The 27,522-nt window shown below is 44.0% G+C and overlaps 1 protein-coding gene across 2 annotated transcripts in view; it reads left to right on the top strand.

The window, feature by feature from the left end:
* Positions 1-25,317, top strand: part of PKIB (cAMP-dependent protein kinase inhibitor beta) — a 48,838-nt gene extending 23,521 nt beyond the window's left edge. For both annotated transcript variants that reach the window (XM_054174045.1, XM_054174044.1), the window contains exons 2-3: positions 20,987-21,161; positions 24,444-25,317. In XM_054174045.1, coding sequence (XP_054030020.1) covers positions 21,014-21,161; positions 24,444-24,529 — 234 coding nt within the window. In that variant the 5' untranslated portion in view covers positions 20,987-21,013 and the 3' untranslated portion in view covers positions 24,530-25,317. The remainder of the gene's footprint in view (positions 1-20,986; positions 21,162-24,443) is intronic.
* The last annotated feature ends 2,205 nt before the right edge of the window (positions 25,318-27,522 follow it).

Here is a 27,522-nt window from a genome sequence, read left to right as displayed (position 1 = left end):
GTTAGGAAGAAGTTCTTCATAGAAAGAGAGATTGCCCATTGGAATGGGCTGCCCAGGGAGGTGGTGGAGTCACTGTCATTGGAGGTGTTCAGGAGGAGACTTGATGGGGTGCTTGGTGCCATGGGTTAGTTGTTTAGGTGGTGTTGGATTGGTTGATGGGTTGGATGCGATGATCTTGAAGGTCTCTTCCAACCTGGTCTATTCATTCTATTCTATTCTATTCCATTCCATGCCATTCTATTCCATTCTATCTTTGAGGTCTCTTCCAACCTTGGTGACACTGTGATACTGTAATAAATGATTATAGCTGTGGCTTATTTGAAAAATAGAATACAGAAGGAAGCTGACAAAAGATGGAGGCCATCTGAGCAGAAGCAGTTCTGTTTCAAAGGAAAATTAAGATTTCAAATAAGGAAAGTACTGGTAATTCGGGATAGAATCAAATAGGAAGTATCAAGACTTTCTCAGAAGTACTACTGAGGCTGGTGGAGCTTTGTGCATGAGTTATTTGCTGGGATTATTTTCCTCAAGCTGTAGCAGTGTCCTTGTTGAGATAATGAAATGCAGCAGGCTGTTGAGCAGGCACTGCACAGATAGCTCAAAGGCTGCTGGGGTGGAGGTGAGATCCAAAGGAAAAAAAATCAACCAGCCCACCAAACCCCCTGGAAAAATCGACAGCTTCATCAGCTTTTTGGCTGCTGGATGTGTTTGGAGGGCTGGTGGCAGAATGCATTTCAGGAAGCCACTGTGCCAAGCTAAATGCAGACATCGTTTCCTTAATCATGCTCCTCTTCTTTTCCTCACACAGAGGAGCACAACTCCGACTGACTAAATTGAACTGCAGACTGGGAAAGCAGAAAGGGGGGAAGCAGCTGATGAAATCTGTGGGCTTTAACATTCGAGGGGAGATCTGGTGTCCTGGGAAGGTGGAGGGGCACTGTGGTGGATGTGTTTGTGTTTGGTTTCAGCAAGCAGAGCGTGGCTGTGCTCTCAGAAGTCACAATTAGTTCTCTGGGGTGGGGGAGTGGGAAACGAAACATTATTTACATACCAGTAGTACTTTGTAGTTTGGCACTCTTTTTAGCACAAAATCATGGTCCTTTTAACATTTTCTATCACTTCTACAAGCTGATAAAGGGGGAGAGTCAAATGAGAAGACTATAAGGTAAATTTTCAACAAGAAACCTCCATCTGCAGTTTCCCAGGGGTCTGTTTCTTTAAAAAGATGTTTTCAAGATTGATTGGTATCAGGGGTGCAGTGCCATGTGATTCAGGTGTTACTATGGAGACCACTCTTTTAGGTAGCATGTCAGAGACTGTAATTGTGCTTAAAAAATCCTGTGCACAGCAGGATAGCCTGCATGGAAATCAGCTGTAACCTCCCTCAGACCCAGGTCTGTCTGTGTAAATTTGCTGACTTGTGAGTGCAAACCACTGAAGATTGCATGTGGATGTTTGGGGGAGATTTCTCTCCCCTCTGCCTTTTGTGTGATGAACAGGCAACACTGGCTCTACAGTATCAAAGGCTAAATCCTTTTTGACCATCACCCCTCCCCATCCCCTTTTGAGTTGATGTCTCTGTATCTCAGACCAGGAGAAAATGCTCAGTGGGTGCTCTGCTGATGTCCCAGTATTCCCCTTACCAACTCTGGTCAGTAAGGGGTGGGGAGTGGCCATGTTAAGGTTCAGAACAGGCTAGCCAGGGCAGTGGTGGAGTCCAAATCCCTTGAGGAGGTTCAAAGCTGTGAAAGGAGAAGTTTAGGCTCGAGGTGAGGAGAAAGTTCTCCCCAGAAAGAGTAATTGGCCATTGGAATGTGCTCCCCAGGGAGGTGGTGGAGTCACCTTCCCTGGAGGTGTTCAAAAAAGGATTGGATGTGGCACTTGGAGCCATGGTTCAGTTGTCAGGAGGTGTTAGGTATTAGGTAATAGGTTGGACTTGATGATCTCTGAGGTCTTTTCCACCCTGGTTGTTTCCATGATTCTATGAAAGACTTGTAGCTATAGTGCTGAGGGACATGGTTTGGTGGTGACCTGGCAGTGCTGGGTTAATGGTTGGATGTGATCTAAAATGTCTCTTCCCACCTAAACCATTCTGTGAGTCTATCTGTAGAAGTCAGTGATTCTTAGCACTCTTCAAGAGTTAAGACTACAAAGGTGAGTATTTGGACCTGTTGTGTCCTGATGGTGTCTTTTAAGCCTGCAATTGCTGTTTTGAGAGGTGAGGTCTGATGAAATAAGCACTTTTGGCCCCAGTTGTGTATAGTGCTTCAATAGGTGGTTTTAAGCAGGCAGCTGGGAGAATCAACCACTGGAGTGCTCCTGTGTGTTGGAGCTCTGCAGTGCCATGGTCTGTAGTGCTACAACCCAGAGCTAAAATGGCATTTGATTGTATATTGCACTTCATTGATTTGACATTTCCCATTATTGTATTTGAGTTGTCTTTTGCTAGGGAGTAAGTGGGCTCTAATACAGTAAATAAATGGAACACAGGCAGAGTTAACCATGAGTGTAGTTACCAGTCCTTTAAGCTGACTCTGTCATGTATCAGTGTGTTAAGTATGTTGCCCTTCAGCTTCTTTCAGAAGCCAGAGTTACTCCAGGGTTCAAATTCTTTAACAGAAGTTTCCCATTGACTTTTAATTATATTCATGAATGAATGTGAGATCAAGGAACTGTGAGGAACATTTCCAAAGCTGGAAACAACTGAAGCAGACCCTAATTCAGGCTTGGAGCAGTTGGAAAATTAAATATCAAAAGCAGATAAAGGACAGAAGAAGTCAGACTTTGCCTAGCCCAGAGCACAAACTGGAGACTGGTTAAAGTCTGAGGGGCTGGTTAAACGAGAGCATCTGTCCTTTCAAAGACCATGTTTGTTAATAAAGAAATAACAAGCATCTGGACTGCCTGCTTTGCAGCTAACTGTAGAAACAAGACTAGAAAATGCCAGCCAAAGCTACTACAGGCAGGAGAGTCAAACATTGAATTGTTTGGTGTAACAGTGAGAGCTTCCACAGCTGGTCCCTTGCTTGAGAGAGCTGTGACACAGGAAGTGACTTAACATGCTAAGTATTACCTTGGGTTTTGGTGTGTGTTTACTTCTGTTTTCCTGATTTCATCCTTCTCTGTGGGGAAAGCCTTCCCCTTCTGATTTTGCCTGTGTTCCTCTAAGCAAAAGAAACAGGTGACAGAAAACCATCAGGGAATGACACTTGGTGCCAGCTCTATTTGGAATGACAAAGCATAGCACTGTGATCCAATCGGCATCACAGAGCCATGGTAGAATGGCTCCAGCAATTGGTGTGTTGGATTGGATGGGTACAAGCTCTTCAGGAAGGGCAGGCAGGGAAATGAGGTGAGGCTGTTGCCCTTTATGTCAAAGAACAGCTAGAATACATGGAGCTATACCTGGCAAATGATGATGGGAAGATCAAGTGCCTGTGGGCCAGAGTGAAAGGAAGGGTAGGAGACATGACAGTGGGGGGTTGCTACAGACCACCTGACCAGGAGGACCAAGTGGATGAGGCCCTTCATAGACAGATAGGAGTCACAGCTTGTTCACCTGGTCCTCATGGGGGACTTGAACCACCCCAACATCAATTGGAGACAACACAGCAGAACATAAGCAATCCAGGAGTTTCCTGCAGTGCATTGGTGATAACCTCTTCCTCCAAGCGATAGAGGAACCAGTGAGGAGAGGTTCTGTGCTAGAACTTGTTCTCACCAACAGGGAGGGGCTAGTAGACAATGGTAAGCTCATGGGCAGCCTTGGCTGCAGTGACCATGAGATGGTGGAGTATAAGATCCTAAGGGCAGTGAAGAAGGGAAGCTCAGCAAGCTTGAAACTCTTGACTTCAGAAGATCTGACTTTCACCTCTCCTTTCCAAAGTGTCCACTGCTATATTTGCCTTGGTATCACCAGCAACATGCATCAGGGTACACATGATCCCATGATCCATATGGCTTATGAAGATGTTAATCAGTGTTGGTCCCAGCACGCACCACTTACCAAACCTCTTAAGTGTGAAAGTGTGGTTGCTGAGTCACATTTTGGAAGCTGCAGTAACAGTTCAGAAAACTCTATCCTTTAGTGAGTGGAAACCCTGGAGAGCTGCAAAGATCTATAGTATAAATGCCTTTGAACTTTGAAATAGAAAAGAGAGATCATCAATAGACCTTTTGTATGTGTGTGTTTTCTTCACCTAGGCAATTATAAAGAGCTAGAATCAACACATCAAATGTCAGGTTTGAAAGGGCATGTGAGGAAAGAAAGCATTTGGGGCCATGGATGTGGTTCTGAGCACTGCCTGTACCAACACTTTGTCCAGTAAGACATCAACTGGAGTAAAAACATGGGTTTTGGTCTTCAGGTGAGCAACAGATTTGGAACAAGAGCATTTTAACCTGAGCTAACATTCACAAGTTTATGCTTCCCTGCTGATAGCAGGCATTATTTATTGAAGGGAGGAGGGAGAGAAGGAAAGCAAATAGGTTGGAAAGGGGGTTAATGGGGTTCTAGCCTTACCCAGCATTGTCCCATCTGGGCTGTGTGCACACCAGCATGGTGGCAACCACATGCTTCCTTCCTGCCACTGCAGCACAGGTAGGTGTGACCCTGACAACATTTTTTATCTCTCTTTATTCATCTTCAGATCCTGGTTCTTAATTAGAAACCCATTCTTGCTTTGCCTTGCCAGCTATGCTTGTAAAAGAAATGAAGCACATCTCCTAAGCAATGGCCAAGGACAGTTATGTTATTGAAGTTTCTGCTGGATGGTGTTAATTAAGGAAACCCAATAAAAGAGGCATGATCGACAAGCACAAGAAGAAAACTCGTTTTGCAGATTGCTAAAAGCTTCAGGGAAGATTGCAGTTTCCCCTGTAAATTTATGCTCTTTTCATTTCATCAGTGGCTGCTGCAGAATTGTTGACATGGAGGTTGAGAAGTGTCACACTTGCTTCTGCAGGATTTTGAAATCCAGTACTCTCTCCGTGACAAACCCTTAACTGTTTCAAGATCATAGAATCATAGAATCAATAAGGTTGGAAAAGACCTCAGAGATCATCAAGTCCAACCTGTCACCCAACACCTCATGACTACTAGACCATGGCACTAAGTGCCACATCCAGTCCCCTCTTGAACACCTCCAGGGACAGGGACTCCACCACCTCACTGGACAGCCCATTCCAAGGGCTAACAGCTCCCTCTGGGAAGAACTTTCTCCTCACCTCCAGCCTAAACTTCCCCTGGTACAGCTTGAGACTGTGTCCTCTTGTTCTGGTGCTGGTTGCCTGAGAGAAGAGACCAACCCCCTCCTGGCTACAACCTCCCTTCAGGTAGTTGTAGACAGCAATAAGGGCTCCCCTGAGCCTCCTCTTCTCCAGGCTAAACAATCCCAGCTCCCTCATCCTCTTCTCACAGGGCTGTGCTCAAGGCCTCTCCCCAGCCTTGTTGCCCTTCTCTGGACACGTTCAAGTGTCTCAATGTCCTTCTTAAACTGAGGAGCCCAGATCTGGACACAGGACTCAAGGTGTGGCCTAACCAGTGCTGACTGGTTAGGCAGGGCAGAATGACTTCCCTTCTCCTGCTGGCCACACTATTCTTGATGAATGCCAGGATGCCATTGGCCTTCTTGGCCACCTGGGCACACTGCTGGCTCATGTTCAGCTGCTGTCTACCAGTACCCCCAGGTCCCTTTCTGCCTGGCTGCTCTCCAGCCACTCTGACCCCAGCCTGTAGCACTGCCTGGGGTTGTTGTGGCCAAAGTGCAGCCCCTGGCACTTGGACTTGTTGAATGCCATCATGTTGGACTCTGCCTATCTGTATTATTTTTCTAATAACTTTCTGGAGCAGCATTTTTTCCCCTCTAACTAGTTCCTGTGGAACAAGCAGTGGTTCTCTATGCCCTTTGCAAAGTTTGCACTGGGTGTCATGAAGTTTTATTGCTTAATTTGGAAGTGCAGGGGGAATAATGTTCATCCAAAAGAGAATCTGGAGAAGAAAAGGTTATGCTTGGCAAGTGCTGAACTGTTGGCTAGATTGGGGTAGGCTTTTAGTGTGGTTTCATTCTATGGCCAAATAAATACCTGTGTGATTTGAAGGCTAACTTAATAAAACAAATAATTAAACCTAATTATTTCCTTTTTCCCCCCCTCTTCTTTTTATGTCTAGGTTAAACAATTAAAACAGAGCTGACACTGTACAAACCAGGAATATGCATCTAGGCAAATTAATTTCTGGTTCTGCTACCTGACTTTATGCTCACTCTGCAACTGTCCCATTTTCACTTGAATAACTAAATAATTGGCTGAGGTGAGCAGGTTGTGGTAAGACCCCTACCTCAGTTGCCCTGGTGTACTCCCATGGGTGACTGACCCTTGAGAAATGTCAAGTGGAGACTATCCTAACTGTACAAAACATTGAGTCATTTCCTCAACCAAAAAGTTAATTTCTTCTTCAAGTGTTCCTTTCCTTTTTTTACCCCCTGCTGATGTTCTCGGCACACAAGAAGCTTTTGTTATTTGTATAGCTCCAAATTGTTGCAGCCTTTTGGATGTTTACAAGCAGGGAGGCTTCTCCAGTGGCAATTTGCTTCTCTGCTACTTGTGTGATGGTTGGTTGTTTTTGAGGAGACAGTGGAAGCCAGAGCTACTGGCACATTGCTGGATGTTCCTCTCTGTGACTGAATGGAATAGAATAGGATAGGATAGGATAGGATAGGATAGGATAGGATAGGATAGGAAAGGATAGGATAGGATAGAATTGAATTGAATTGAATTGAATTGAATTGGAGTGGATTGGATTGGATTGGATTGGATTGGATTGGATTGGATTGGATTGACCAGGTTGGAAAAGACCTTCAAGGTCATCAAGTCCAACCTATCACCAAACACCATCTAATCAACCTAACCATGGCACTAAGTGCCTCATCCAGTCTCTTCCTAAACACCTCCAGTGATGGTGACTCCACCACCTCCCTGGGCAGCACGTTCCAATGGCCAAATTGCCCACTGCTGGGGCAGTGGCTTTCTCCTGCAGCTCATTCCCAGCCCCTCTTCAAGAAGGACCATGCTGTGGGGCTGAAAGCATACCTGAACCATGAACTTTAAGGTACTTAGCATTTGGGGGGGGGACAAAACTGGGCATGTTGCCAAGAAGCTATACTAGATGAGCCTCTTCCCTTGCAGGCTGCTCAGTTCTCCATGCAAATCAGCTATCACAGAATTAAGCAGCACAATTATTTCCAGGTAGCTATCTTGTCCAGTGTGAAACTCTGCAGGTGCTGAAATGTTAAGTCTGCTGTGGACATTTTGAAAGCAGATGTGATGAAGCAGTTGGATGTTCCCAAGTCAGATAGCAGAATGCTATTGAACAGACATGGCTTGCTTGCTTACATGGTGTCCAGGCATGTTTGGGGTGACTGCAGCAGCAGTGCTGGTGCAGAGATTCACTTGCCTTTATGGGAAGATGGAGAATTTGGTTCATGACATGATCATTAAGGACTCGATTTTGTAACAGAAATGCCCTGAATGGAAAGGCTGAAGTCCAGAAGTCTTACCTGTAAGGCATGTGCTCCTGTATGTCACTTTGTAGTCTGATTCTTTATTTGAAATATACTCAAGTTTTGTTTCCCTCTTGGCAACAGTTCAGCTTTCCCTTGGCATTTTGTGGTTGTCAGCTGAAAGCCAGACACTGAGATCATGTTCTAGTTGTTTCTGGGTGTCTCTGGTATTCATCAGCCCCTTTCTGCTGTCCTGTAAGTAGCTTTTTTTCTTACCTTCTCGTTTGCTGTATTCAGCTGTTTGTGTTCTCTACCTCTTTTAGGCTGTTAAGAATATTTTAACAGGGTTTCATAAGCGTCTCTCATTCCTAATGAACTTTGGTTAAAGAGCTTTGCTTTGTCTCCATGCTGCCTCAAGCAAATTGAGCTAACAGAGAAGTTCCCCTTTATTTAAACATTTGCAACCTTGCCAATGTTCTCTTGCTTGCTGGACTTTACACTGTGAAAGTTGTCTTTGCCTTTCTAGACTCTCCTTTGAAACAGCAGGGTAGGCATCTTGTTTGCTGTAATAAATGTGGTTACATTAATACCTGAAAAGACCCATAAAGATGCTGCAGGCAGTGGAACATCTCCCTTGTGAGGAAAGGCTGAGGGAGCTGGGACTCTTCAGCTTAGAGAAGAGGAGCCTGAGGGGTACCCTCATCCATGTTTATAATGATGTGCAGGGCAGTGTTGGGAGGATGGAGCCAGGCTCTGCTCAGTGATTCCAATGATAGGACAAGGGGCAACAGGTGCAAGCTGGAGCAGAGGAGGTTTCATGTGAACATATAGAAAACCTTTTTCACTGTGAGGGTGACAGAGCCCTGGAGCAGGCTGCCCAGAGAGGTTGTGGAGTCTCCTTCTCTGGAGACATTCAAAACCCACCTGGATGTGTTCCTGTGTGACCTGCTCTAGGTGATCCTGCTCTGACAGGTGGGTTGGACTAGATGATCCTTTGAGGTCCCTTCCAACCCCTAATATTCTGTGACTGTAGATTATGTGTTCAGATTTTGTTCTTAGGCTGCATCTGTCAGTGCTTTAGGGAGTTCCCTGGTGAGAAGTACAGAAAGGGTTCAGCTTCTCTGTGAGTTCATCTCTTCCTTCTTCAGAGGGGAAGAGTGATTCAGCAGGCAAACCTGTTCCTGTAGCCCTCCAAACACATAAATCTGAGGGACTCTCCAGAGAGTAGTGCTCAAACCTCCAAGGCAGGAACAAATCTTGCTCTTTTTTCCTCCCTTCCTGTGAGAATAAATGAGCAGGGGTTTTGTTGAGGGTTAGCTGCAGAAGTTTCTTTTCTGTCAGCTCTATCCTAAACCTCTGTTTCATTGTACAAATGTGTGGTGGTTTTGTTGATAAGGATCAGAATGTGACCTATAGAGAAGCAAAACGAGTGTAGCATGGCTCTCTGGTTGGTGAAAGGTCATGTCTTTTCAGCTGCAGTCGAGAACATTCAGAAGTACTTCTGCATTTTTTTTGAGTAAAGTGCAAAATCTAAAGCAAACCTTTTTGGGTGCTTGTTTTAAAGTAACCCATGAAAATGTAGCAGAGAAGACCAGAGTTTCCCATGGTGCCTGTAGTCTTTTGTAGCTCTGGAAGAACACAAAAAAAGTCATAGAATCATAGAATCAATAAGGTTGGAAAAGATCTCAAAGATCATCAAGTCCAACCTGTCACCCAACACCTCATGACTACTAAACCATGGCACCAAGTGCCACATCCAATCCCCTCTTGAACACTTCCAGGGATGGTGACTCCACCACCTCCCTGGGCAGCACATTCCAATGGCCAATTAATCTTCCTGGGAAGAACTTTCTCCTCACCTCGAGCCTAAACTTCCCCTGGTGCAGCTTGAGACTGTGTCCTCTTGTTGTGGTGCTGGTTGCCCCCTGAAATCACACCATCTGCAGTTCTCCATGCAATACTCCAGGGAGGAGATGGAAGCTCCACTCATCTCTAGTGCAGAGTGGAGCTTAGAAAGAGGGAATCCACCACCTCTAAGGATCTATCTTTGAGGTCTCTTCCAACCTTGGTGGTGTGTGTGTGTGTGTGTGTATGCTCATCAGGAAAGCATGAAAAGCATCCTTCTTGTTTTTCACCTTTTGAAGATAAAGGGCTTAATGCAGTAGTAAATGCCAGTGCATACAACAAGAAGTGAAAGCTGAGTTCTACAGCAAGAGCAGCATAACCCCCCTCCAAAGATCTGTACTCATCCGTCAGTATCACTTCCAGGGTTTTGGTTTGAAAAGCTCAACTCCAGACTTCCACAAACAAAACTCATGTGGTGTTTCCACTAACCAATACACTTGGGTCTGTGTGCTTCTGGGAAAGATGTGTCATTGTAGAAGGTGTCACTCAAAATGGACTTGGTGTTGATTTTATTTTGTCTAGCAACAGAAGCATCAGTTTGCAAAAACTTTGAGGGACGTTTGATGAGGAGGCTGAAGGGAGACCTCAGGACTCTTTACAACTACCTGAAGGGTGGTTGGAGCGAGGAGGGGGCAGCCTCTTCTTGGTTGCAAGCGACAGGACTAGAGGAAATGGTCGCTGGCTGCACCAGGGGAGGTTTAGGCTGGATGTTAGGACATATTTCTTGACTGGAAGGGTTCTCAGACACTGCAGTGGTCTGTCCAGGGCAGTGGTGGAGTCACCACTGGGGATGTTCAAGCAGTGTGTGCCGCCGGCGCTTAGGGACATGGTTTAGTGTTGACCCTTCAGTGCTGGCTCGAGGGTTGGACTGGCTGATCTTTGAGATCTCTTCCAAGCAGATATATTCTGTGATTCTGTGACAGTGCCTGTGCTTTTCTCCTTCTTTCCCTTTCTGTGGGCAAAATGGGAAACAAATGCACTTATGAAGAATTTGCATAGGGGGAAAAAAAAAAAGAGGGATTAATTTTCACTGCCAGGTGTCAGATAATATAATAATGATAATCAGATAATATAATAATGATAATGATGATAATGATAGTAATAATAATAATAATAATCTTTAGATGTTTTGGTAGCAGGGCATGTTTACTGAAGGATCATTTACCAAAATGGAAAACACTTTTCAAGCTATCTGCCTTAATCAGAGAGATTTTAAACTGAATTCACTTTAAATACAGTAGTGCTATGTGGAAATTATCTCACTGCCAGCCCAGCAGGTGCCTTGGAAGTGACAGTTCGGTGTTTATTCCTGGACAACAGAGAGGCTATATAGGGCAAGGATTTGCTTTTAGAGCTTCCTTTTTTTTTTTTGAGTAATAATTTTCCTCCATTGCCAAGTAAGCTCAGGGAGAACATCAAACAATTTCCTTACTGTATTTTACTAGAATTTTGATCAAAAATAGATCTGTTTTGCCAAACTAGTCTACAACCACGAGGCACTAAGATGGGAAGGTTGCTCCAATGTCTGAGGCTAAGGGCATCAGAAGGTAATAGAGATGATTCATACTTTCATAAAATAGAAGTATATTGAAAGGCTAAAGAAATGAAACCAAATGAATCCCAGGTGTAATTCCCCTGACTTGTTTAGGCTTGTAATTACTATGAATTTCACCTATTAGACCTGTTCTCCTAGGGAAAGAAGAGGCACTCTGCAACAGCATGAAAGTCAGGGAGGTTTATAAATTGCTGTGATCGATGGTATCCTTTCAGCAGAGACAGAGAGGAAACAAATGGAGTCATCTAAAAATAGGAAGGCAAGAGCAAGTCTAGTGCTGCAGAGAAACCCTTCACCTGAAGCGTAAAATTCATCCCAAATAAGTTGCACAGGAAAAGTTCTTCGTGTGTACTGCAGCTAATCGTATAGCCTGTTTCCATTAGTCCTCAAGAGATTGTGGGTTCAGGGTTATTTATTCTTGTTGTTTGTTTATTTGAGACTCTCTTTCATTGGTGCTGTTCAGTGGAACAGGATGGAGCTGGCTTATTCCTGGAAAATTGCAGGACAAGATGCTCTCAGATATTTGTGGCCTCATACTCCCTGTTCTGTGGAAAATTTTGCTGCTTTTGCCCCAGTCTCAGGATTTTCTGGCAGAGGAGTAAATCTGAGATTTGTCTTGCTCTGATGCTTTCTGTCTGTGTGTGCATCACAGAGTCACAGAATATTAGGGCTTGGAAGGAACCTCCAGAGATCATCCAGCCCAACCTGCCTGCCAAAGCAGGGTCACCCAGGGCAGGCCACACAGGAACACATCCAGACTGGGTTTGAAAGTCTCTAGAAAATGAAGTTCCACAACCTCTCTGGGCAGCCTGTTCCAGTGCTCTGACACCCTCCCAGTAAAGAAGTTTCTCCTCATGTTGAGATGGGAATCCACCATCTCTAAGGATGTATGCTCCTCAGGAAAGCATGGCAAGCATCCTTCTGATTTTTCTCCTTTTGAAGATAAAATGCAGTAGTAAATGCCAGTGCATACAAGAAGTAAATGTTTTGAGTTCTACAGCAAGAGCAGCATAACCCCCCAAAGATCTGTACTCACCAGTCAGTATCACTTGCAGGGTTTTGTTTTGAAAAGCTCAACTCCAGACTTCCACAAACATGTGAAAACCCTGCAGCCTCTGACTATCAAGTCACAGACTTTTTGGTGTGGACAAATAATGAGGAACTGTAGCAGCAAGTGTCTTGTCCACTGCAGACAACTTGTAGCTCCAAATCTGAGTGGGACAAATCTGACACAGGGATGTGCTCCTCGAGGTTCAAAGAGCACTTTCCTGGTGCTGTCTGCTGTCTATCTGATCAGATTTCAATGGAAGAAACTGAAGCCTTGCAATTAAAGTTAAGCACTGCATAAGTGCAAGACCAGACTGTAAACCTAAACCATCAGGACATAGAATCACAGAATTATTAGGGTTGGAAGGGACCTCAAGAATCATCCAGTTCCAACCCCACTGCCTTGGGCAGGGTCACCTCACACTAGATCAGGTTGCTCAGAGCCACATCCAGCCTGGCCTTAAAAACCTCCAGGGATGAGGCTTCCTCCACCTCCCTGGGCAACCTGTGCCAGTGTCTCACCACTCTCATAGTGAAGAACTTCTTCCAAACATCCAATCTGAATCTACCCATTCCCATTTTTTTTTTCCACCCCCCTAGTCCTGCCATTCCCTGACATCCTAAAAAGTCCCTCCCCAGCTTTCTTGTAGGCCCCCTTCAGATACTGGAAGGCCACAATAAGGTCTCCTCAGAGCCTGCTCTTCTCCAGACTGAACAGCCCCAACTCTCTCAGTCTGTCCTCATAGGAGAGGTTTCAGTGAATTGAAATTGATTGAATTATTTTTTATTTGAAAGGTGAAGTCTAACATAAATGTGATTGGGAAGTCTTGTGAGTCCAGGTCATTATTTAACATCAATTATAAGCTGAAAGGATGACAGCTTGTCCATCTGTCAGTTTTCATGGTCAGTCATCGTGAGATGGGGCAGATTTTGTTACCTGTGATTCAACTGAAATCAGGGCTACTACCAAGATTGAACAGGTGTGCTCTGGAGTTGTATTAGAGGAAGCATGATGTATGTTGGAGAGTGAAATGAAAATGGAAATCTGTTCTTTCAATATTGAAGAACTATTGTACCTGAAGCAAAAAGACAGATAAAAACACAAATGAAGTAGAAATAATTTGTGTGAAATGGAAAAGAAAAATCTATTGGTAGTAAATATAATGTGTTAGATATAAATATATAGCATACAAGTATATAACATATAAATATATAACATATAAAATGTAAATATATAACATAACTATATAAAATATAGCTATAATATTAAAATATCAATATATAAAATATAGATAGCTATATATAAATAAGTAATACATATATAGAATATATATGGATATATGTGTGTGTGTGTGTGTGTGTGTATATATATATATATATATATATAGTGTCCAGTTCTGGAGCCCCTATTACAAGAGGGATATGGACATGCTGGAACATGTCCAGAGAAGGGCCACAAGGATAATCAGAGGGCTGGAGCACCTCTCCTGTGAGGACAGACTGAAAGAGTTGGGGCTGTTCAGTCTGGAGAAGAGAAGGCTCCGAGGTGACCTCATTGTGGCCTTCCAGTATCTGAAGGGGGCCTACAAGAAGGCTGGGGAGGGACTTCTGAGGGTGTCAGGTAGTGATAGGACTAGGGGGAATGGAATGAAGCTGGAGGTGGGGAGATTCAGGCTGGACATGAGGAAGAAGTTCTTCACTGTGAGAGTGGTGAAGCCCTGGAATGGGTTGTCCAGGGAGGTTGTTGAGGCCCTGTCCCTGGAGGTGTTTAAGACCAGGCTGGATGAGGCTCTGGCCAGCCTGCTGTAGTGTGAGGTGTCCCTGCCCCTGGCAGGGGAGGTAGAACTAGATGATCCTTGTGGTCCCTTCCAACCCTGACTGATTCTATGATTCTATATATAAAATATATATAAAATATAAATACATGTATAAATATGCTGTAGACAAGTGGGGGTTGGTGTCTTCTCCCAGGCAACCAGCACCAGAACAAGAGGACACAGTCTCAAGCTGTGCCAGGGGACGTTTAGGCTGGAGGTGAGGAGAAAGTTCTTCCCAGAAAGAGTGATTGGCCATTGGAATGTGCTGCCCAGGGAGGTGGTGGAGTCACCATCCTTGGAGGTGTTCAAAAAGGGATTGGATGTGGCACTTGGAGCCATGGTTTAGTTAGTCATGAGGTGTTGGGTGACCGGTTGGACTCGATGATCTCTGAGGTCTTTGCCAACCTTATTGATTCCACAATTTTATGAGAATAAAAATAGATAAAATATAAATATACAACATACAAACATACAACATATAAATATATAAAATATAAATATAATATAAAAAGCTATAGAATGTAAACATAATAGATGAAAATATACCTGCAGGGACGTAGGAGTCCAGCTTGTATGAAATATAAAGGCCAAATAAAAAAGTATGAGTTTCAAATATAACATGTACAATAGAAATATAATATGTGCAAGTATGCACAGCAGGGAACTGAGGGTGCAAGATTGAAACTGCAATTTCAGAAGACAGTGCAGAAAAGTCATGTAACACAACTTCTCCAAGTGCAGCTGTCTGTCCTATTGATTTCTCATCTCTGTGAATGTCAAAGCCACCGAGATGTTGAGCACAGCAGAAGGACACTTCAGTGCACCAGGGTGACCTGCAGCTGGGGAGTTAGTTCCATTTTGTTTGTATTAGACTTCATCTGCCAAATGGCTGTTTTCTGGGGCTCCCTTGGAGTCAGCAGCTTACTGTGAATAGCGCAGTGATCTTTACAAAGTGATTGCGAAGAACTTTCCAGTGCCTGCGGTAGCTTAAGGATATGGTGAAGACAAAGATTTTAGGGAGAGAAAATTACTTCTGTTGGTTAGAAAAATGTCCCTGGAAAAAAAAACCACCACCTTTTGGGTAGACCAGCTCTCACTCTAGCCAAGTTGGCTTTATAGAATTATCCTACAATAGTTCTCTTATGTTTGTGAAATAAAAGACCTTTTACTCCCCTTGAACTGAGTTAATAAAGTAATATTTTATTAACTAACTAAACATTTGTTGAGTTGAGCAAACACAATTTTCTTTCCAACATCCTATCCAGTGAAGAATGCCAAATAAAGTATTTTGGATTGAATGTCCAGAAGTGTTAATGAATGAGCCAGAAGAATAGTTCAGGAAACCCAGCTCATTCTCGGAGTAGCAGCAGCAGCTGAAGTGAGAGACAGAGTAACTAACTATGGGGGAAGTAGTTATGCAAAGCATTATGATGAAAGCAAAGAAGGCTGAGACCCCAAGAACCATGTTTGAAGTGTTGAGGTCTACAAAATATCTTACCAGCTCTCCAGAGTGGTCTTTGCTCTTTGTCAACAGGGTGGAAGAGATGCTTGCAACAACAATAAGCACTAGTGAGCCACCTGAAGCTGGCAACTGCTTTAGCTTTCAGGCTGGTGCTGAAGGAAGCTAGTCAGGTAATAAGAACTTGGTGTGTTAGATTTACAAGCTCACTCCTGACAAAGACAATCATAGAATCAATAAGGTTGGAAAAGACCTCAGAGATCATCAAGTCCAACCTATCACCCAGCACCTCATGACTAACTAAACCGTGTCTCCAAGTGCCACGTCCAATCCCTTTTTGAACACCTCCAGGGATGGTGACTCCACCACCTCCCCGGGCAGCACATTCCAGGGGCCAATTACTTTTTCTGGGAAGAACTTTCTCCTCACCTCCAGCCTAAACTTCCCCTGGCACAGCTTGAGACTGTGTCCTCTTGTTCTGGTGCTGGTTGCCTGGAACCACAGCTTGCTGTTTTAAAGAAAATAAAACTGGTTTTTAGTACTACATTAGTACCCTGATTGCTCAGGAAGGAGCTGAGGGTTAAGGTGACTGCTTTGAATGCTATATCCAGACCTCTATGAGAAGGTAGCAATTACTCACTAAGTTTCACTTCAGTTTTCCTCGGTTTGGTTTGGTGTTGTTGGGTTTTGTTGTTTTATTTTTTGTTCAATTTTACTTCTTCAATAAAAGTAAAGCAGAAGAGGATGTGAAAGCATGGCAAGTGCCTAGCAAGGAGATGTGGGTTTCATCTCAGTTGCACAGTGGGAAGCACTTAATTCAATAAGTTTTCTGTTCTCCTTACTTAGAAACTCTTGAATGTGTGGGCTTTTGAAGAAGGTAAAGGTGCTTGGAGAACACTCCTCGCTCACATGTAAATAAAACACAGCTAAGCACAACCAAAAGGGCTAAAGTTCTTTTGGAATAAAGGCAGATGCCGAAATACATCTTACAGAAAGAGACCATCAAGATGCAAAATCAATCAGTCTGAATCTAAAACTCCTGCTTGGCTATTGTGTTTTCCAGGTGTTTGTGAGAGGATTTGATGCTTTCCAGTTTGTTCCTACTGAAGGAACAGTGTTTTGGAAGTGTAGTTTTTCTCCACAGTGCAGACAGGTTATTCATAAGATCTAAGAGAAAAGTTTTTGAGAGGACAGAAGTGCCTGACTAGCAAGGAGTGATGTGTTTGGTCTTCATCTGCTGTGCAGAGTTGCAACAATACCATTGTGAAGAACCTTCTGACATTTCCTGGGGAATAGTTTGTCCTTCCAAGCAGAGCAAAACCAGTGTTTTGTCTCTGTGTTAGACAGCAAAAAGATAAGAAGGAAAAAGGAGCTTTCACAAATACTTATGGTGGTGATTTATCTACTTCCTAACAGAGAGGGTGAGGAAGAGACAGCACTAACAATTTAGCGTCGGCTGTGGCACCTGCTCCAACTGAGCACCATGAAGCATTTTCCCCCCTTGATCCTCCACACAGCTTGTTTCAGGAGACTTATTGTTCTTTTCCTTGGTCATTTATTTAAAGAAACTCTCACCAGCTTCTGTGACTCATTTGCCCCCAAGAGGCTGGCTGTGCTGCCACCAAAAGAAGATTCAAAGATTAACAAACCGGCTGCCTTGCTTAGACAAAATCCCACTGGTAGTTTACCTGCAGTTGCTTTGCCTGAGGATGCTTGAAAGTCTGAGAGATGCAGGAGCTGAGTTTCACTTTTGGTTGTAGCCAGTTTTCACAAGTAGAGGGTTTCCTTCCCCCTGGCACACTTGAGAGGTTTGGTTTGCATTCTGGGTGGTCTAGCTGGGATTTCAGAGGCATATATGAGAAGATTAGCCTAGGACTCCCCAAAATCCCTTAGTGCCCAGTCATGGCTCAGTAGTGAGCTGCAAAGTTAGTCTGGTGCTGGGGTTCTGATGGGGCTAGTCAATAGGATAGGATGCTAGTCAAAGCCTTTAGTCTCTAATTTTAGTAGGTTAGCTTTTCTGGGAGGTCCACCTGCCTTGCTGTTGTTGACTCTCTGCAAACAGTCTGTATCCCTGCTCAACTCTGTTTTCCACCAGGTCCCCTTCTGCTTTTGGGTGGCCTGGTTTTTGGTATGGGGAAAAAAAAAGAAGCAGGCAGGGAAGTACAGAACCTTCTGTTCTGGAAATCTGTCACTATTCTTTTACAGCTGCACACCATTAGTCTGGTGAGCAATGACATGGGAGAAAAATGACAACAGAAGCTGGGAGAAGCAACTGCACGCAGGCATTGGCAAGATGTATCTTTAGCTTGGATAAGGTTACAGCAAAATGAGTTCAGTGAAGCTAAAAGAGATGTTGCCAGCGGGAGGAGGAACTGGGAAACTAGCTGCTGTGCCACTGTCATTGTTATTTACTCTGTGAGGAGGCATGAAAAACACTACACATAACAGATGGGAAAAGATGCCAAAAAGAGAGCTATTTCTTGGTGGATATGTTATGAAAATTAAAGGTAAAAAGAGATGAAGAGAGAACAGATGAAGGAGAATCTCCTTCATCCTTACTTGGATGTAGGCCTTAGAAAATAGTGTTCAAAGAGAGCATCAGAATGAAACTGAAGAAATTCCTTAGAACATGAGAGAATGCAATGCTATTTGATGAACAGCAGCAAACTTTTGCATCTGGTCTGTCATACATTTGGAGGTGGGCTTAGGTTTTGATTTATATGGACCTAAATGGGCTTCATTTTTGATTTGCAATGTTAGTTCCAAGCCTGCTGAAGGTAGTCCCTTGTCTTTCAGATACACTTAAGAGAACATCCTGTGCTAGGGCAGTGGTTAGCCTTTAACTTTTGAGCTCAGTCTTCTCAACCTCTAATACCTTAAGTGTAGTATGGAAAAAAACCAAAGTGAAAACAAAATAGAAACTCTCTCTCTCTCTCTCTCTCTATATATATATATAAAGGATGATGTGGGTTTATTATTTTTAGATAGCTACATTTGAGTTATGGCCACCAGACTGATGGATAATGATTAGCTGGTTTTCTGTCTGATAGATGTTCTAGATTTGTCTCTGCACCCTTTTTTTAATCAAACCCATAAATCAAAAGCATGTCAGACTGTGTCCTTCATCATCTGCCTGGGTTGTCTGGTAGTATGCACTGAAGGGAGATTACATCAGGGGAGAAAGAGCTAGAGAGAAAAGGAGAGATTTGAAACAAGTGCAGAAGATGGATAAGATGGAGCTGTGCTACAGAAAGAGATTAGTTTTGTACAGCATGAGTCGTAGAGAAGATTTTCTCCATTTAACAAGTAACCATTTAGGGACCAAAACATTTGTGCTAGAGAGAAAAAAAACAAAGAACAAGCAACTAAACAGGAGCATAAGACAGGTTTGAGAAAGACTTGGGAGTGTTTCGTTGTTAATGTCATTCTGCAGATCTTTATATGAAGAGCAGTCAGCTCCCAGCAGGTAATTATGACACCCACAAAAAGCCAGGAGGCTGTGTCTGTAAATATGGATGAATTCTCCTTCTTTTGATACTTCTTGTCACATGCTGACCTTACCCATTGTAGTGAATACAGCATAAAGTGCTGTACCTAACCAAGCATGTGGATTCATGTACTGTTGCACATGTTTTCTCAAAGCTGCCTTCCTGAATGGCCATCTGTAGGTTTTTTATGTTATTGATTCATTGGAACTTGACTGTTTTACCACAAGACAGGAACTTACTGCTAAATCCCCAGGTCAGAACTTAACTGTTACTCACTTTAGTTAAAGAAAGCAACCCCTTTACTTGCACCTTCAAGTCATCTTTCAGACTTGCAGGCTTTACTCATGGCTTTGTTTCTCACCAAGAAGGATTCGTTTATTACATTGCAAAGTATTAAGGGATACAGAGAAGCTCAGAATATTCATTCCTCTTGTTGGAGTGACACAGCTGAAAGGCACTTTGAGGGAGGTAAATGTTCTTTGTGGTGGAAATGCCAGGTCAGCATCAGTAATTGAATTTCTGCCCCTCCTTTCCTGCACATCAGAGCCAGTCATGTTTGGTTTCCATTTCCCTTGGTTTGTCTAGCCATGAAATGAGCTTGGTATTTCCCAGCCTTAGCAGAAGTCTAGAACTAGAGAGACTGTGATGCTTTGCTCCTTCCATGAACACCACCCAGCATAACTGAAACTTTCCTTAGCCAATTCTTATTCTAAGTACATCCAATTGTTAACTGGAAGCTGACAGACTTGCATCAGATTGGTCTTCAGCCTTATCTGTGTCCCTTGCCACACGAAGCACTGACCATGCTTAGAGACAACATTCCTCTTCCCTCATTGCACATAGAACTGCATTCATATAAAGCAAGGAAATACTGTTTTTAATTGAACAATTACTGTCCATTTATTCAAATTAACTCTGTTTACTATCAACAATTACTGTGCACAACTCCAATACAGTAGCCTTTTGTGATGCTTAGTACCACAGCTGCTCATGGCAGCTGTAACACCCTATCCCAGTGTGCCCCTTGCAGCTGAGCATCACCTCCTCCTCCTGCTCCAGGTGGTCTCACGAGGGCTGGTGTGATCCTGCAAACACCTCTGTGCCTGATCCAAAGCTCATTTCGGTCAGCAGGAGTTTTCCCACTCAATTCCATGAATTTTGAGACGAGGATAGAGGGCTCAGAGCATTGCTGGTTCTGTTATTTCCAGGATTCAGTTACTTATTAGATAAAAGTCGCATGCAGCGGCTGAGGTTAAACCAAGCCAACAAGGAGCAGAGAAAGACAAATATTTGATATCCACAGGCTAAAGAAATTTTATGAAGAGTTTCAGTTTGGGTTTTTTGAGAGGTCTTTTCTGCACGAATTGCTTCGCTGTGAAAGGAGTTTGTTCTAACGAGATGCTAAACAAGAATCAAAACAAGATTCAACATAAAGGCAAACGTGTGCTACTTCACAGAGACAGGGTGACAAAATAGTTTCAGTTCCCTCCTGAGTGCTTGTGTGGCAGAACCACTTAAAAAGAGGGATCAGGTTATAGAAAGACACACAAGTGGCTGGCAGAAAGAGCTGCTGCTGACTCTGTTCACAGGTTTCTTGTAGGTACAGAGCCGTTCATTGTGCTGGTCTGATGTGTAAACGGCAACCATAAGCAAATGCTCAGAGGCTCTTTTCTCTTCTCCTGGGGCACAACTGAAGCTCAAGCACTCTGTATGGAAATATATGGCTTTTAATAGCAAAGGACCCACGGGGCAAAGCGTTTGGCTATTGTATTGATGAGGAGGTGGGCTGAAAGAGTTGGGGCTGTACAGTCTGGAGAAAAGAAGGCTCTGAGGTGACCTGATTGTGGCCTTCCAGTGTCTGAAGGGGGCCTACAAGAAGGCTGGGGAGGGACTTCTGAGGGTGTCAGGTAGTGATAGGACTAGGGGGAATGGAATGAAGCTGGAGGTGGGGAGATTCAGGCTGGGTGTGAGGAAGAAGTTCTTCACCGTGGGAGAATAGGTTGTCCAGGGAGGTGGTTGAGGCCCCGTCCCTGGAGGTGTTTAAGCCCAGGCTGGATGAGGCTCTGGCCAGCCTGATCTAGTGTGGGGTGTCCCTGCCCATGGCAGGGGGATTGGAACTAGATGATCCTTGTGGTCCCTCCCAACCCTGACTGATTCTATGATTAGCATCCATCCCAGCTACAGCTGTTTCTGTCTTCTCTTTGTTCCACAAGCAGATGTTGCTATGAGGAAAGGAGTCAGCAATGACTGATGTGGAGCCTGTGGTTACAGATTTTGCAGCATCAGGACGGGCAGGCCGCCGCAATGCCTTACCAGATATCCTGGGTTCTCCTGCTGGTGCTGGGACTTCAGACCTGCCACACAAACTGGCTGAGCTCTCCCTTTCAGAAGGTAATGGCTGAGTGTTCAAGAAATGGACGTTTTTATGCCTTTTGCTTTGTCCTTGAGACTTCTGCCACTATACAGTGTTGATGTCAATACTAATATTTCTTTCTTCATTTAGGATTAAATTTAGCCTTCCAAAGAAGTTATCACTTTCACCTCCCAATGAGACAAATCAGTTTTAACCCAAACTAAGTCTGCTGCAAACTGAATTCCAGTTCCCCTGAGGGAATGCAACCATAGTTGCATTGCTAGGAAGCTTGGAAAACTCCAGCTACAAGTTAGGGTCTGCTGCTGCACTGAGATAACTTAGCACAAGGCAGCAAGCTGTGCTGTTAGTCCAACTACAGCTGTCCTGACCCAGACAAATAAACTGAGTAGGGTTTACAGTGATTTACTCCTGCCAGTAGGCTTTCAACTTTGCTGTCTGAGACTAGTGTCCTGTTTTGCCACATCCTGTAATTTGATAAGGTGCTCTGTTGATTTAGCACAGGTCTAATCAACACCTATTTTGCATTTCAGCTCCTTTTAGGAGGATTCCCAGATTCAGAGAAATCTGGTTTCTAATTGCTGTGAAGTGAGAATTACAGGTTAGCCCTGATCAGGAGTTGCCTCTACATTTTTAGGTTCTGATTTGGAAGTAACTTTTTCTTCTTATCATAGAATCATAGAAGCAATAAGGTTGGAAGAGACCTCAAGGATCATAAGTCCAACCTGTCACCCAACACCTCACGACTACTAAACCATGGCACCAAGTGCCACGTCCAATCCCCTCTTGAACACCTCTAGGGATGGTGACTCCACCACCTCCCTGGGCAGCCCAGAACTTCTTCCTAACATCCAGCCTAAACCTCCCCTGGCACAGCTTGAGACTGTGTCCTCTCCTTGTGGTGCTGGTTGCCTGGGAGAAGAGACCAGCCCCCACCTGGCTACAACCTCCCTTCAGGTAGTTGTAGACAGCAATAAGGTCTCCCCTGAGCCTCCTCTTCTCCAGGCTAAGCAACCCCAGCTCCCTCAGCCTCTCCTCACAGGGCTGTGCTCCAGACCCCTCCCCAGCTTTGTTGCCCTTCTCTGGGCACATTCCAGCAAGTCAACATCTTTCCACTGGAAATGGAGCACTGCATCTGTTTCAGCAAAATGTGCTGATGCTTTCTTACACAGACAAGGCCCAGCACTGTCAGGATTTGAAGAACAATTAAGATCATGGAATTACCCTTTGCTCTTGTCATTGACATATGGCTGTGCCAGAGCATGCCTGCAAGGAGCAGTCCCTGTTATCAGCAGTTTGCAACACTGATAATAGGAAATGAACACAGGATACAGTTATGTCCATTCTGACTGCTTGGATGCTTTTTAGGGTTGGGAGTTCTACACGTATCAGATAGGAATTACAGCCTCATTGAGTTATAAGTTAAGCTGTTGTAAGTTAAGCTCATGAAGAGATAGCAAGCAGAGCAAGGAGAATTCATCAAAATGGAAAGAAAGTTTGGAAGTTCAAATGCTGTGGCAGGAAAACAGTTTGTGAAACACTTGGGGCTCTAACTGGCATTCATTTTTTGCCTGTTTCTGGATTTAACAATGAGTTGGTAAGGCCGTTTCCAGCTCAGAACAAAGAAGCTGGGTAGATGAGAGAAGTGGAGAAGATAGAACATGTGGCTATATAAAATATGCCTTTTTTTTTCTCTGCTCTGAAAGGCTCAGTGGAGATTATGGGAAATGGTGAGGAGGACTCTCCATCTTGCTTCAGATTTAACTGAGGCTTCTTGGATCGTGCATTTCTTCTCTTTCTAAAATGCTGTCAGCTGCTGTCGTAGTGAAAGGTCAGGAACAGGATGTGCTAATAGCTTTTGTCTGGCTTGGAAGAGAAAAGAGACTTTGCTTTATGAATACACAAGGATCATAGGTGTGCAATACAAATGTCCATGTACACTGCAAGCTGAACAGCCTCAGGAGATGGACAGGAGAGATTTTGGCACCAGCTGTTTAGCTCAGAGCCCACCTCTGAAATTAAGACCACCTCTATCCTGTCTGATCATCCTCTGGTGGTGCCTAAGTTTTGGAAGGCTGAGACTTTCCGCAGGTGATCTGGTGGGAAGCCATCGTGGAATGATGGTAATCAGTTGATTGGTGTCACTGGTGATCCAAAGACTGAAGAGAAGTCTGCAAGATGTTTGAGACCAAAGAGGCTATACTGGTCTCCCACATTTGGTATTCTACTACATCCAGTTCTGGGGCCCTCAATTTAAGAAGGACATTGAGACACTTGAACATGTCCAGAGAAGAGCAACAAGGCTGGGGAGAGGCCTTGAGCACAGCCCTGTGAGGAGAGGCTGAGGGAGCTGGGGTTGCTTAGCCTGGAACAGAGGAGGCTCAGGGGAGACCTTATTGCTGTCTACAACTACCTGAAGGGTGGTTGTAGCCAGGAGGGGGTTGGTCTCTTCTCCCAGGCAACCAGCACCAGAACAAGAGGACACAGTCTCAAGCTGCACCAGGGGAAGTTTAGGCTGGAGGTGAGGAGAAAGTTCTTCACAGAGAGAGTTGTTAGCCACTGGAATGTGCTGCCCAGGGAGGTGGTGGAGTCCCCATTCCTGGAGTGTTCAAGAGAGGATTGGACATGGCACTTGAAGCCATGGTTTAGTTAGTCATGAGGTGTTGGGTGACAGGTTGGACTTGATGATCTTTGAGGTCTTTTCCAACCTTATTGATTCTATGATTCTTCATCTAGTGCCCACATATGCTGGGGAGCTTTTACTTGTATTAGCCATGTAAGCATTCAGCTCTAACCTAAGGAAGAGCAAACTTCCACATCAGAGTAACAAAAAATCTCCTCACCTTGTGGAGACAGGGTGAATTCTCCTTGGCAAAGGTGGTCAGCCAGAAAACTCTCATGCTCATAAACTGTAATGTTACCTACCTGGAACCAAGCAATGCTCAGAGGAATGCAATATCCAAACCTGACTTTGGAAATGACCCAGAGAAATTGAACAACAATAAACAAAAAGTTAATTCCAATCTGTTTCGTACAGCTGACCTTGATCAGCACACACAAGGAGCAGGCAAAGCAACATCAATAGGCAATTTCTTTTGGAGGCCTGCAAGTTGCAGCTTGCTTTGTAAGTTCTTGATCTTTTTGAGCTAATCTGTCTTTCTGAAGCAGCCATGAATGTGGTAATGAAGAGCCAATCCAAAGAGAGATGATCAGCGAACACAACTGCATGGCTGCTTTAAAAAAAACCCTGAGAAAGTTGTCACTGAAATGTTTAATTCTGTATTTCTTTGGGGTTTTTTTAGATGAAGGAGCAGAGGGTGGAGAAGTGCCATCATCCAAAGCCTTACTGGAAAGTAAAGAGACAGAAGGGAAAAGCAATGACTCCTAACACCTAAGGACTGCTGGATTAATGAAACTCATCGACAGACTTTCCGGTTTCCTTGTGTCACCCCTTCTGAAGCGTGGTAGCAACTTTAGCAGCACAGACAAGATTTTGCAGCACACCTGTACCTAGATGACGTGGAACTACTGTTTTTTCTACTGCCCTACTCCAAAACCAATGCTCTACACATCCAAATGGGAAGAGAAGTGAAGAAGGCATCTCTCGGCGCGGGTTTTCTCATGGTTCTAAGTATTCACCCTCACTAATCTCTTTTCTTTGGTGACAGCCTCAATTAATATACCCAGCAGATGTACCACCAGCTAATGATAGCTTCACAATAAAAACCCTGTTTCTTAATTTCCCAAAACAGCTTCTGTCTCGCTGACACAGAGGTGTAGTCACTCTCCCCACCTTAAAGTGACATTAAGTAAACATTAGATTCCAGACATTAGCTGCAATTTACCTCCTGGGATTAGTATTCTCATTAGGCATATGTAGATGTGTGAGAGAGAGAAGGTAAAAAACCCAAACCCACCGTATTTTTTTTCCTCTCTTCCTGTTTCCAAAATGTTTTGTAAACTACCAAACCACCAGTGTTTGTTTTCAGACTCTGTTTCAAACACTTGTTTGCTTCTCCCTTCTCCCATTTCTTAGCAGTCTTGCTACTTCTGTCATTTTCGGGCTGAACATTGTAGCTGTTCTTGTGTGTATCTAAAAAGAAAGTAGCCCTGTTTGTAAGTGATTGAAAGTGTTTAATCTCACTGTGGAAATTAAACATCTATCCTCTTTTCTGCCTTCTGTTGGTTCCTTGGTGCTTTTCCTGTATGACAAGACTTAAACCCACATGATGCATAGTTCTTGTATTTCATCTGGGGTTTGCTTTGTTGTTGGCTGACAGTGAAGGTGTTTCAACCATTGGGACTTTAACAAAGACTCCAGCAAAGGTTTTTCCCTGCTGAAAGGAATTCTTTTGTTCTGGAGGTCACACACCTGAAAATGCTTAGCATTCATTCCCTCACTGAAGGAGACCTGAGATTCAGGCACTGAGATGCACCTCTACTACAGCCTAGGGCAGCTACTACTTATGTACATCTTGAAACCTACCCAACATGGGCAATGAAATCCTTTTGTTTGCCCATGCGGTGTAGGTAGATGGATGAAGCATCTCTGATGGCTACATTCCACATTCAACTGGTATTTGTCTGTAAAACAGTTGTGTATTTTATAGCTGGCAGAGAGCTTGTAAGAGGCCTCTCTGCACACCTACCATTCCTGCTGTGCATTTTCTTGCACACTGTCTTTTGGGGAACATACAGTAAAGGATTCAGTTTCATCCAACTGAACTGACACTTCGTTCCCTCTGTCTGTATGCCTTTTAACAAGTGCAGCATCCCAGAACCATTTTCCAGCTGGGGAAGGTAAAAAAATTTGCTTCACTGGAGCAAAATAGGTGGCTTAAGAAAGTCTGAGAGACAGAACTAGCTTATGCTGGAGGATCGGGTTTGGAAACTGCAGTGGAGAGGGACTCTGGGCAAACTCTATTTGTGGTACAGGCTCTTGTGCTGGGCTGCAGTCCCATTCTCATACAGCAACCTCCTTTATAGAAGTGTTCCATTTGAAAAAGTTAATGTCATCCCTTGGAAATCAAGTAGCTAAGTATTACTAAACCAGAATTCCTTGCATGTTTTAAGTAGAGCATATACTAAAGTGTTCTTCTGGGTCACAGCCTATATTGAATTCTCTCCTTTCACAGTTGCAGCACTGGATATATTTAGCTGCTTCTCTTACAGATTACAGACACTGACATTTGGGTTACAGGAACAGATATGTAAAGTAAGTATTTTCCTTGAAGTTTTTTCCTATTAAAACACCAATTGTGAACCAACTGAATTTAGCCAAGTTTTTCATGTGCTGAACTCTGGGTAAAAACCATTCCACAGCTGCATACATACATGGAGTTAACTGCTCACAGACATGCAGCTTAGAAGTAGGCCCAGTGCTCTGCACTGGAAAATAAGTGCTTGCTTTGTACTTGAGCTGTATGAACCTGGCACTGGGAAAACACATAAAGTTAGAAAAAAAACCTGCCTAAGAAGTAAAGACTAAGAAGTAAAGACCCTGGAAGTGTTCAAGAGGGGACTGGACGTGGCACTTACTGCCATGGTTTAGTAGTCATGAGGTGTTGGGTGACAGGTTGGACTTGATGATCCTTGAGGTCTTTTCTAACCTCATTGACTCTATGAGTGTAAAGGCTTAACGTGCAACTCAATTAAAGGCAAGGGGAAGGCTTTTGATCCATAATTTCTGGGTCATATATTATACAGTCCTCATTTGCCTGTGTATTATCTAGCTGCAGATTAACCAAGCTGCAGATGCAGAAATGCTTCTTTGCCACAAGCACCTGCAGTTTGTGTCTAAACAATCATTAGTCTAGGCTGCAGAAAGAGCTCTTGTGTAGTACATATATCAAAGAGGAATATCTAGTTATGGATTTTGACAAATAAACCTCTCCAGCTCTGAGCCAGCTGCATATTTCTGACCAGTATCAACAGAACCACAAGCACTGACTGGTGTGGCAGACGTTGTGCCATATAAACTTTGGTCCAGAAGGATTCATTGTGTATTGTGCTTGACTCAGCCAGACAGAAGCTAGCCCCTTAAGAAATGCCTGGGGGTCTCTGTGCCATGCTGCCTGTAGTCTGAGGTTTAGGCAGGGTTGCTAGCTTAAGCACAGCTAAAGCTGGGAAAGCTCTGGTTCATTTTCTTGTTGGGGAGGTTGTAGCCAAGTGGGGCCTGGTTTCTTTTCCCAGGCAACCTGGGACAGAACAAGAGGACACATTCTCAAGCTGCACCAGGGGAGGTTTAGGCTGGATGTTAGGAAGAAGATTGGCCATTGGCATGGGCTGCCCAGGGAGGTGGTGGAGTCACCATCACTGGAGGTGTTTAGGAAAAGGCTAGATGGGGCACTTGTTGCCATGGTTTAGTTGATTAGATGGTGC

Source organism: Dryobates pubescens, chromosome 28 (genome assembly GCF_014839835.1).
Source record: "Dryobates pubescens isolate bDryPub1 chromosome 28, bDryPub1.pri, whole genome shotgun sequence".
Taxonomy (NCBI): Eukaryota; Metazoa; Chordata; class Aves; order Piciformes; family Picidae; genus Dryobates; species Dryobates pubescens.
The sequence above is the reverse complement of the archived record's forward strand: the minus strand, read 5'-3'. Positions and strand labels throughout refer to the sequence as shown.